At 31.3% G+C, this 12502-nt stretch overlaps 1 protein-coding gene across 2 annotated transcripts in view; it reads left to right on the top strand.

Annotated features, from left to right (window-relative positions):
• Positions 1 to 12502, top strand: part of VPS50 (VPS50 subunit of EARP/GARPII complex) — a 105745-nt gene that overhangs the window by 51223 nt on the left and 42020 nt on the right. For both annotated transcript variants that reach the window (XM_010979671.3, XM_031454902.2), the window contains 4 exons: positions 3252 to 3384; positions 6207 to 6298; positions 11097 to 11191; positions 11496 to 11594. In XM_010979671.3, coding sequence (XP_010977973.2) covers positions 3252 to 3384; positions 6207 to 6298; positions 11097 to 11191; positions 11496 to 11594 — 419 coding nt within the window. The remainder of the gene's footprint in view (positions 1 to 3251; positions 3385 to 6206; positions 6299 to 11096; positions 11192 to 11495; positions 11595 to 12502) is intronic.

Genomic DNA, 12502 nt, shown 5'->3' with positions numbered 1-12502 from the left:
TTTGCACATGCATTTCTGTGTGTATAAGCTCATCTGGATCTGTTATATTTCAGCAAATCATCAAGAGGTGACATAGTAAAAAAATCTCCTTTTCCTTGAATAAATAGGCAAATAATGTAGCTAGACAGTGGTTGGGTGGAGAATAGAAGGTAGTAGTGCTAAGTTTCAGTTTTCTGGTTTGTTACACTGTTGACAAGTATAATAAAAGATGATTGGTAGACTATAACACAGTTGTTTGTATAGTTATAATTTTTCTTTGGGACAAATAAGACTATCACCGCCTTCCTTTTATCTATCAGAAAGAAATGTTGGGATATAATTAGACTAAATTTATTTACATGATACAAACAGAAATGTATAGTAAAGATGAGTTTATGAAAGTTTAAAAAATTGACTTGTAGAAGAGTACCTTTTTTCCAGGGAATAATTATTAAGTTGCAGCCCAGAACGTGTTTGTAATTTTTGTGTTTGTTTGCCCTCTGCTTTTAGCTTTTCCCTGACCTCCTGGAACAGTGTCAGTTTTTTATTACATGAGTGGAGTATGAGAGATAAGTCACTTGTAAGATGTGGTAAAAATAAACCAAGGAAAAAAGCAAGACTGGTTCATTGTAAAGGTAGTAATTATAAAAGTAAACATGAAAAGTCAACATAAAAAAATCCCCCAAATTATGGCTTAAGTATGTAAAAATATTTGTGTTGATCTCTGCAGGCCATGTGTAAATCTGGATAGCCATTCTAATTTTCTGAGAATAGGTACATATAGCCAATTTGGTATACTCAGAGAAGTTTCACTCCCTCCTGTGTTCCTTCCATTTCATCCCCCACAACATTTCTTACAGGTAACAAAATTCAGTGTTTTCTTCTTTTATAGTCACTATGTTTATTCTTTTGATAATAGGCAGATATATATATTAAATTTTTTCTATTTCTTACAACGTATATATATATAAAGTTAAAAAAATTTCCCTTTCTCATACATATATCATGTGAAAGGAAAAAAATTTTTAATTAAATAAATTTTTAAATGCAAATGTCTGCTTATCATTATTTTTCACCGTTGCAGAGTGCTCTTTATGTGAAGATAGTTTATTCAACCAATCTCCTGTGTTTGGACATTTAGATAGATTCCATTATTTTGCAATTACAGATAATACAGATAATCCTTCAATGAATAACTTTGTGCATATGTATTTGGAGTTTATTCTTCTGCATCGTGTGAGGAGTAGGTCTAATTTTTGTCTTTTTCCGACTGACTATCCAGTTGTCCTAAGTAACACTATTTATGAAAAAGACTGTCTTCATCTAAGTGATATGAGACACTATCTTTATCATATACTGTATTTTATGAGGCTGGATCTATTTCTGGATTTTTTTTATTGGTATCTCAGTAAATTAAAAAATTAACTTAGGGAAAACTGACATCTTGATGATGTTGACACATTCTAACCAAGAATAAAGGATGTCTTTCCATTTTTTTAAGTCTACTTTTAAGTCTTTCAGTTTTCTTCGTAGACTTTTAGATCATTTTTGTTAAGTTTATTCCTAAAAATTCGATCTTTTTTGTTGTTACTATAAATGGAGGTTTCTCATCCTATCTTCTAAGTGGTTATTATTTGTGTATATGAATACTATTGTTTTTTATATGTTAATTTTATAACCTGCTACCTTGTTGGATTCTTTTATTGTTTGAGTTAGTTTTATCATTGATTCTCTAGGAATTATATTTTAGGTATATTATTATGTCATTAGCAGATAGAAATAGTTTTATTTCTTCTTTTCCTATTCTTTTGCTTTTTATTGTTTTCTCTAGTCTAATTGCATCGGCTAGTACCTCAAGAACATTGTTAAGTAATAGTGGAGATAGTGAATGTTCTCCCTGACCACAGTGGGCATGTGTTAAAATTTCCTCATCTTAGGAAAATATCTATCCATTTTTATTTTCTTGTAAATTATTGTTAGGAATGACTGTTGAATTTTGTCAAGGGGTTTTCAGCATCTTTGAGGGACAATCATTTGGTTTTTCTCCATGGACCTATTAATATGACAATTTACATTAATAGATTTTATAAGATTGAACCATCTTACCATTCTTGGCATAACCCTACTTGGGCAGTCATACTCCAGAGCTTAACAACTCCTTTATTTTACAACTACTTAGTTGCGTTTCAGAGATTGAATGTGCTTACACAAGAGTGTACCAAATACTGAGTCATAGAAGTTAGTATTTTTATGAATTGCTTAATGAATGCTTTAGTAAATGAGGAATTTAGAGGAGAGAGAGATCATTATGGAGAGGAAAAAACATTTTGAAAGAGAGAGGATCACTCCCACCTGTGATATCAGGCATCAGTAACACCATACTTCTACTTTCTATATAACTTCTTTCTACCAGCTGTTTATCTTAGAGAGCTTACACCATAGTCTTATTGGCCTTTCAGTGTTTTATCAGCATGATCAGTGTGGTACGTTGATTACGAACTGAAGAAATGCCAGGAAATTTCAAATGATGGGGCAAATGCTCCATTGGGACAGAAAGCTGGCAAAATAGAATCGAAGCATCACTCTTACCTGCAGAAAAAAAGGACGGAATGACAAACTGATAGTTTTTACAAAGGACAGAGGGAGAGAAGCCCATGCGTTTCCATTGGGAAGAAGATTTGGGACCACATATTGTTTCACAGCCATGTTATATAAAACATTATTTTAAACTGTTACTGTCACATATGAAATATCTGTATCCATGTAGTTTAAGGAATTTACTGATTATTAAAGGTACTTAATTTACACAAATGAAATGATTGAATTATAAAATATGACCTCCTTTTTGCAAGTTGTGACTTCAGTCCAAGAATGAATATAAAGCTGTGTTTACATGCTAAGAAACACGGCTTTGAAAAAACGCATTTGTGGAAGTTTGCACTACTGTTTATGAGAACACTTGTCAATTCAGTAGTAGATGAATTCAGAGTATATGGACTGATATTCCTAATGAATACTAAAAACCCATGGTGAAATAGAAATTACTTGAACAAAATTTTCTTGCCATTGAATTTCTTTTTAGATATGGTAGTAGAAGTTTTCTCACCTAATTCTTTATTTTTTAAATTATTTTTTATTTTTTACTGAAGTGCAGTCAATTACAATATGTCGTCTAATTCTTGAATGAATTTGATTGACAGCATTTTATTTTGATTAGCTTTGTGTTAAAGTAAATATGATCATTGAAAGTTGGCTCTTCTCATTTCCTTCAGCACGTCACACCAGACAGCTACATTCCATGCCTTGCCGACCTATGCAAAGCACTGTGGGAGGTTATGCTCAGCTACTACAGGACTATGGAATGGCATGAAAAGCATGACAATGAGGATGCTACTTCTGCTTCTGGTAAGAAATTATTTTGATTTTATTTTAAAAACTAAACTATAAATATGCCGTATTTATGGAGTAAGGAGAAAGAAAAGGGACAGCCATGCTTTTAGAATTTCGGGGACCATAGTGACCATCGGTTAAGTGTTCACCAGAGAAAGTGATTCAGCTGCTATACAAGCTCTATTACCTTTGGGAATTAACTGGACTGAAGGACTTCTTATGTGACAGGTATTAACAGTTTCTGGCAATATGTGGTGATGGCCTCAGGGCTAAATTTTTAAGAAAGAGCTTTCTTAAAAAAAAAATCAGCTTTAAACTAAGTAAGACATCGATCTGTTCAAGTTTACTGTAAAATTAATGCTAATGTTCAATATTAATTCCATTTTGCTAATTTTCAAGTTACACTAATAAAGCTAGATTCTAAGAATTAATAATTACACTGATACTTCCTGAAAATAGACAGGACTTAAAATTTCATGAAAAATAATGTTTTTAAATACTCATCTTTGAAAACAAGGTACAACTTTAAATGATGATGGTATAGACAGGCAAATAACAAATCTTTGAGAAATTGTACTAACTGGGCATTATGTTTAAGTTATTTCATTCATATATATCTTAAGTGATTATCCTTGAACAGTAGCTAAGATTAAGTATTCGAAATACTTTTTAAAGTAATAAATGATTCTGCCAGTATTTAGTAGGGATGAAATAAATTACACTGTACATGTTTTTTTTTTCCTGTTTCTAGCTACATACAGTTTAATGTAGCTAGTCAATTAAGTTATTTTGGTAACCTCTAATTTCTGAGGTGTTTGATTTCTCTGGTTGGATGGATGGAGGAACGCTTGTATCTCACTGTTTGAAGACATGTTGAATATTTATCTTGACTCATAAGAAGCTCGTAAATATAGATATCAAAAAATAAGAAAGGTAAATTCTATGGAAGGATTTTCATTCTTTCAGAAACGTTGTTGGGGGATGGAGGCCTTAAAGGAAGGGAGAGAAAGAGGAAAAAGCAGAGAAAAGGGGTGGGTCCTGAGCCAGGATTCTCAGCCAGACTATTTTTACTGGACTCCTCTACTACTTCTGGGAATATGGGCTTTGCAATCAGAGATACCTGGCCTCAAATTCTGACTGCCATTTACCTTTGTGAGAACATGAAGTTAACTATATCTTCTCCAGGCCTCAGTTTGCTCCTTGAAATGGTAGGTTAAAAAAACAAAACAAAATAAAAAGTTCCATAGGGGTAACACATCTATCTGTAGGATTGCTGTAAAGTTTAAGAAAAAAATGTGAAAAGGGCTTACACTGGTTGTGGTTAATATCATCAAAGGAAATGGATCAAGAGAGTAATTATAATAATAATGAAATGTCTATAGGCCTTTTCTTTTTTTTAAATTTCAGGTTAGTTAGGAAATTTCTGGGTTTAAGGGATTCCAATTTTCCACAAAGTTTACCTTGTTTTGGCAGCCTTTATTTTTTTCTAGCTATGGAAACTTTAGATGTTTTAGTATCTCTTTTTCCTTTTCTAGTGCATTATTTAAGGAGAAACCAAAGGAAAAGTTTGGAACAAAATTAACACATACTTTAGATATAAGAGTTTAGAAGACAATATGTATTCATCATGATGAAGCTTGCTTTTTGCTTTAGGCTAATAGCTTACATGTATGTATGTATGTTTATATATACGTATTTTCACTGGGGTATAGATTCAAACTTAAAACTCTATTTGAGCCTTCTATGCTGAGTCCTCTTTGCAAAATTTCCTTCTCTCTAGTCTGTGTATTTTAGGGATATTAAGGACTCTGATTAGTATAGCAGTCAGTTGATAATATCTAGGACTGTAAAAAATCATTTGTTCACCTGAGATTAGTCATTTCATTTTCACATTAAGAACTAAAATAGTAGGAATCAATAATTTGAAAATTATTCTTCATAGAACTTCATAAAGCTGAAAAGTATGCTAGAGATCTGCTGTAGCTCTCTAGTGATACTCCTGGTACCCTAACACTTTCTCATTCTACAAAAAACTAAAGCTGTAGTTCAGGTGCACTGCTCTGAGTTGCTGGGTTCCTAATAGCCAGGCCATCCAGATGATACGGCGTAAGCTGTGAGAGTTGTCAGAGGTACAGAGGCGTGTATCTGGGGCCTGGCCTATGCAAGGGCCTTTTGCTGGTTACCAGTGGACACCCTGCTAGCCTAAGATGGGATAATAGTCTCAGTTGTTCTGCACAGTTTATTTGCACAAAGGCATGATCTTTTTAATATAATGTGTATGTGTATTTTCAATTGCTTTTGGGAGAGATTTGTTTTAAGGCAGGTCACTGATCTCACCTGCTGAGCTGGACATTGTTAGATTTACCTGGGATGGATAAAATTATTCTGGATCATGGAAAATATAAAATGTATATATCATTACCTCACTGCATGAGCAGTTTTGCACCCTGAACTCTTGTTAACGTGCATATGAATTGATAATTGAGTTAATTGGTCCTGTGATGCCCTGGCAGTAGGCAGTATATGGGTTATTGAAAACCTGGTCTCTGGGATCACACTATCCAAATTGGAATCCCAACTCCAATCACATATGAACTGAATGGTCTTAGGTGTAAGGTGCTTAACATTTCAGAGTCTGAGTTTACTCATCTTATCAAATGGGTTTAATCCTGATTTCTATTTTTTGACATCGTTTTGGTTGTATAAATCTTGAGAATATTTTCTAAATATTACATATGCTTACAATATATGAGAGTCCAAATGTGTTTTTTTTTTTTTTTGAAAACAAAAACATTATGAAGCAAATTTGAAAACTGATACCATTCTTTTATTTTCAGAAGGGAGTAATATGATGGGTACTGAAGAAGCAAATTTTGATCGTGGCTACATAAAAAAGAAATTAGAACATGGACTTACACGAATATGGCAGGTTTGGTTTTTTTAATTATTTTTTTACAATGGCAATAGAAACCATGTCAAAGTTGTTTTAGAAATTCAGTTTTTAAATTTTCTGTATTCATTTGTATTCCTTGCAAATATACTCATATGTTAGTTTGTCTTTGGAATAAGTCTATCATCTGAGTTCTGTAATTTAATTGATAATTATACTTGACTGTAAGTGGCAGGAGAAAAAGTATTTTAATTTGAAAATCTTTTGTTTTAATTTGAAAATATTCTTTGGTTATATTTTGCTTTTAGTGTCCTAGCAGATTTGTGCTTTCCTAAAGAAGTTGTTTTCTTACTGAGATACTCTTTATTTTTTGTGTGTTTTCTTTCATTTTCTATTAATTTTAGGAAAAGGACAACTATATATTAGGTAACATGCATGGATTAGAGTCTAGAATAGAATGAGTAATTGTTTTCTAAGCCGATGATTTTTGTGCCTTCAGTGAATTTTTCATGTTTATTGGCTGAATGTGTTTTCCTAAGCTTTACTTTTGCAGTTTAGTAGCTCAGTTGTTGTTACCAGATAATTAAATTTATTGTTAAAATTTTTTTTATCTAGTTAGCGGTGTAATTTTTTTGACAATAACTATGTTTTGTTCTTTTGGACTTTTTTGAGGTTTAGAAGACAATAGACCCTTTGACTGTATGATGGTCTCTTAAAGTGTATTTTTGATGTTTCTAATGAGGCTGATTTTTGACAATCTATTATAGGATTTCTTTTGAAAAAAATTGTTTTGGAAAATACATGCTGAAAACAAATTTCCTCAAGAATCACATAGCAGTTATAATTTAATGCACTTCTAACTTCTGGTAACCTTATATTGGATATGCTATTTGAATTTATACTTTAGTATATAAAGATGTTTATGTGATAGTTGTAAGACCTTCATCTTTTGTATTCTCATATGACTGTATTAAACTAATTTTTAGTTTACCATTAATTATGGGTTTGGGCTGACTTTTATCTGGATGTTTTGTATTATGGGTTTGGGCTGACTTTTTTCTGAATGTTATGTATAATAGGGAAATCTCATCCTCAATGAATGTACATCTATGGCCAAATATGAGTTGTCCCCGATTTAGTCTCCTAATAGAGTCTCATTGTACTTAGTTGAAATTGTGGAATCCATGGTAGAATTTCTGGTAATTCAGTGTACTTTGAAATATTGCCCTGGCACTTTATATAGCTAGTTTCTATTCAGTCTGGCAACCGGATGTCATTCCTGATACAGGAAAATCTGTTAAATGTTAAGATTTAGTATACCTGTTCTCACTTAAGCATTTGGCCAGTTTAATGGAAGTCATCATGCTTTTGAGTATAGATAATTGTGTTGTAGGTTTCAAGTCTTAGAATATCTTCATCTCCACCACTTCCAAGTTCCTTTTGCACCTCCAACTCCGATTCTCAACCAGTTCTAAAACAGGACTTTGTATACTTGAGGAACTCACTGAGTGTTTGTTAAATTGAAATTACAAGGCTTAATGCAATTGAAAAAGGCAAAAACTCTGAAAAATAAATTTTTTTTAACACATTTAGCAGACAAAACCTGACCAGAATTGAATTCATTTGGTAGCAGAACCTGACCAGTATTGTCATTTGGCTTTTTACAGTGTTTATTTATCCCATTAAAGTTATTCCATTAAAGTGAACATTTATTCACTACAGAAATATTAGTGTGTTTTATTTTTGGATATCCTAGACCTGACTAGGGCATTACATATATTATGCTATAACATCTGAAATGCTAAATTCTAAAGCACAAATAAGTATGTGACAGTTTATAGACATTTATCATAAATTTATTATAGAGATAATGACAAATGATGATTGAAAAGCATAAGAAGATATTTAACATTTTTGACATACAACTAAACTGAGAATCGTAATCATCTTGATTTTTGATATGAAAAATTTTTAGAATATTGTGGCAATTTTCCATGTGTTTTGACTCAGAACCTTTAAGGAAAAATACTGATCAATCATAATACATGTATCACACTGTGGATTTAAGGACACAGTGGTGAGGCCATGGTCTTTGATTGACCTCATGGAGCTTACACATCTAACTGTATGAAAGTCTTGGTCTTCTAAGATTTTTTTTTTCATCTCTAAATATTTGATATGTGAAAAATGACAGTTTAAAAATGCTTATTACTGATTTCTTTTTTAGTATGGAAAATTTGGGTTGCAATGTTTCTACTTTTTGTGAATTTGAGATTGTTTTACAACCTAGTATGCCACCTGCTTTAAAAATTCTTCCCTGGGCATCTGAAAAATAATTACATATTTCCTCTTTGTGTTGGGAATTAGATTCTATACGTATATAAAAGCAAGCTTATTATTTATATGTACTGGTCTCTTCTATATCATTATTTGGTTTGGTTTTTAGGTCTGTGAAATTCTGAGGGAAGAGTGTTAATCTTCCAGAACAATTGTTTTCAGATTTTTCTTTTATTTGTAACAGCTTTTGCTTTTTATAGTTGGATGCTATGTTGGTTGATGCTGCAATGCTAATAATCACTTTACTTACCTTCTTTGTACATAATTCTTTATTAATTAAAAAAAAATAGCTCTTTTCTCCTGAGGCATTTTGTCGTGAGTTTTAGTTTGCTTTATTATTACCATTGTTGTATTTATTTTGTTCATATTTTCCTGCTAAAGCCTTGACCATTCCTTTATTTAAAATGTTTTTATATTTTGTTTTAGTTATGTCTCCTATAAATGTAAAACAAAAATTTTTTTCAAGAGAGACTTTGTCTTTTAATAGGGCAGTTGAATCTGCTTGTATTTTTATTAGTGTGTTAAATATACTTCAATTATTAGAGAAGTTGAACATTTAAAAATCTATTAATTATTGATTTGTGAATTATTTGCTCATAGGTTCTAAGTGATTCATGTGATAATGAATAATCCTTTGTATAACCTTTGGCTCTTTTCGTTTATTTTATATTTTTGATATACAGATGGTTAACACTTTTATGAGGTCAAACTATTGACCTTTGTCCTTTGTGACATGTTACATTTATTCTTAAAATGTTCTTTTCTATGTAAAGCTCTACTGCCTAGAACATTTAATAAGTACTCAGAAAATATTTTTGCTTTACTGAATTAATTTTTAATCTTTTGAGAGTAATAAAAACATTTATTTAATCTGTTTTATATTTCTTTTGATATATGATGTAAAGAGAGGATTCTGCCCCTGCCTCCTCTCAGTTCTAGTCAGTTTTCCCTTCACTGCTTTTTGGATAATCTTTTTTCTTTTCTCTTTATTTGTAACACCTCCTTGTTACAAAAGAGGAGATTCTGAAGGCAGGCAGACCTAGATTCAAGTCTCAGTTTTGTCATTGACTGGACATGTGAATTTAGGCAATCACTTGATCTGTTTTCAGTTTTTCTTCTTCAGGGAGGATAATAAAGCCTGGTCAACAGTGCTGTTTTAGGATTAAAGATAATATGTTAAGTTCTGAGTGTAATGCTTGACAATAAGTAAATAATCAGAAAATAATAGTTTTTACTGCTGTTTATTAAGTTCTTATATATATATTAGCACTTTTCTGATATACTTCTCCTATTCCATTGATTTTTTCTCTATATTGCTAGCATTTTTAATGGTTTTTAATATATTTAAAACAAGTGGTACAAGTCCTCTAGTATCATTCATAACTTTTACTTCATCTTTCCAAAGCACTATTTTTTAAAAAGTGGCTACTGCCTGTTTATTATTTCTGGTGAATTTTAGAATAATTGTTTAGAGGAAAAGTTTTGTGTGTGTGTGTGTGTGATTTTTGATTAGAGTTTCATTGTATCTCTATGTTAATTTGGAAAAATTGACAGTTTTACAATATTTAGTCACCTTTTCAGTCCCTTGACTCTCAATTTATGGAAATTTCTTTTGTATCCTGTTAACAGTTGTTAGTTTTTTCTTTTAGGTCTGATGGTTCTTATTCAAGTTATTCCTAAATATATTGTATTTTTAATATTTGTTTTAAATGGAATCTCTCCACTTTAAGGTGCTGTAATATGTACACATGAAAACTATTAACTTTTTTATGAATTTTAATTTTATTTTTAATGAAATGTAGTTGATTTACAATGTTAGTTTCAGGTTACAGCAAAGCGATTCACTTATACATATAGATACATATATGTTTAGATTATTTTCCATTATAGCTTGTTACAAGAAATTGAATATAGTTCCCTGTGCTATACAATAGATACTTGTTTTATCTATTTTGTGTATTGTAGTATGTGTCTGTTAATCCAAAACTCCTAATTTGTTCCTTCCCCAAACTTTCCCCTTTAGCAATCATAGTTTGTTTTATATGTTGGTGAGTCTATTTCTGGTTTGTAAATAAAATTTGTATCTTTTTTTAGATTCCATGAAAACTATTAATTTTTATGTATTATATATACACACTTCACATAGTTACCTTATTAATCCCAATTGTTTTTGAATTGATTATTTGGGGTTTCTAGCCTACCGACCCATGTACAAATAATGATGATTTTTATCTGCATATGAAGATACAATTCTTATCTAGCATACGTGTGTGTATCAATAGTGATGACTGTGGCCAGTACTATTTTTTTATCTGATATTCATGGAATTGTCTTTATGATATCATGCTAAGATTGTTGGTTCTTGGCCTAAATAGAAATTCTTTATTGGTTAAGAATATATTCTCGTCTCATTTTAATGTGTAACTATAGAAGAAGATGGTTCTGAGAACTTACTTTCTATATTTTAGGTTTATTGAAAAATTTTTGTTTTGATTTACAGGATGTTCAGCTAAAAGTAAAAACCTACTTGCTTGGAACTGATTTATCTATCTTCAAATATGATGATTTCATCTTTGTTTTGGATATAATCAGCAGGTAGTGTTTGAGATCTTGTCTTATTCTTCAGTTTGGTTCATTGAACCATGATAATCAATGAAATCATGAATCAGTGAGTTATAGCGTATAACTTCATGGAAGTGAAGATAACTGAACATTCGTAGTCTAATTTCTGCTGGGTTTATGTGTGACTGTGTTTAAATATTTCTACTTTTTGGATGTTTGTAAATCATAATGAATTTATCATCTTTGAAGAAAGATGACCTAGACTTCTTTTTTTTTTCTTTCTATAATTAAGATGTTGCTGAGATTTTTATAAATTTTTATAAATTTTTCCAACTAGGTTGATGCAAGTTGGAGAAGAATTTTGTGGTAGCAAATCTGAAGTTTTGCAAGAGTCTATTAGAAAACAAAGTGTCAATTATTTTAAGAACTACCATAGGTAAGAACTCTAATGAAATATGAATAGACTTATTTATGTAGTGGGAATACCTTAACCTCATAGTATGAATTGGTTTAAAATAATTACTTTTAAACTTGCAAGACTGTGTTCTTTGTAGCTGTTTTTAGGATGCTTAAGGATGTTTTTTAACCAAAAAGATCAAAATATTCTCATTATTTATTCATTGTAAATTTCAATGTATGCTTTGTCTTGAGGGGATTAAAATATGAACTAAATATTGAATTGGTTTCTTTATGAATGAAAGATGACTCGGGGTTCCTGAGAAGAATTTGGCCACTGTTCTGTGCCTGCATATATGGTGAGAGTTAGTAAGGAAATTAAATGAGTAGAGGCAGTGCTCAGTGAGGGAGTATTTGAAAGTATCTGCCTTTTAGGGGTAAAAAGACTTCCAGAGAAGAGGGCATGATGTTTAGAATGTAGCCACAAGGCTAAGATTATGTGTTACATTGCTTTGCAGAACAATCAGCACTAACTTGAAAAGGGTGTCTAAGAATGGTTTTGGGAATAGAGGAAAGTGGGAAAGAATGTTTACATAGCAATGTGTTTCTATGCTTAAGGCAGCATTAAATTGACAGAGCGAGCATTTATTAGACCTTTCTTGATATATGCTGTACCCTGTGCTGTATCCCTTTTATACATTTTATCACTTGTATTGAATTATATCTCACTTTTTATTCTGCTTTTTTACTTTTTAAAATTAAGTTTTGATTTGATTGTTATTTGGTGCCTGGGAGAGTCGGGATTTGAGATTCTTCTTTCTCTCCTTGTACGGAGTTAACACCTGGTCACAGTGATAAAGGCCATGTCAGAAGAGAGATTGCTGGACATGAAGACACTGATTAATTTATTGTTAAATATATTTTAAGTTCACTGTTTCTGTCTTAACT

Source organism: Camelus dromedarius, chromosome 7 (assembly GCF_036321535.1).
Source record: "Camelus dromedarius isolate mCamDro1 chromosome 7, mCamDro1.pat, whole genome shotgun sequence".
NCBI classification, from domain to species: domain Eukaryota; kingdom Metazoa; phylum Chordata; class Mammalia; order Artiodactyla; family Camelidae; genus Camelus; species Camelus dromedarius.
Note: the sequence above shows the minus strand (reverse complement) of the source record. Positions and strands in the feature narration are given on the sequence as shown.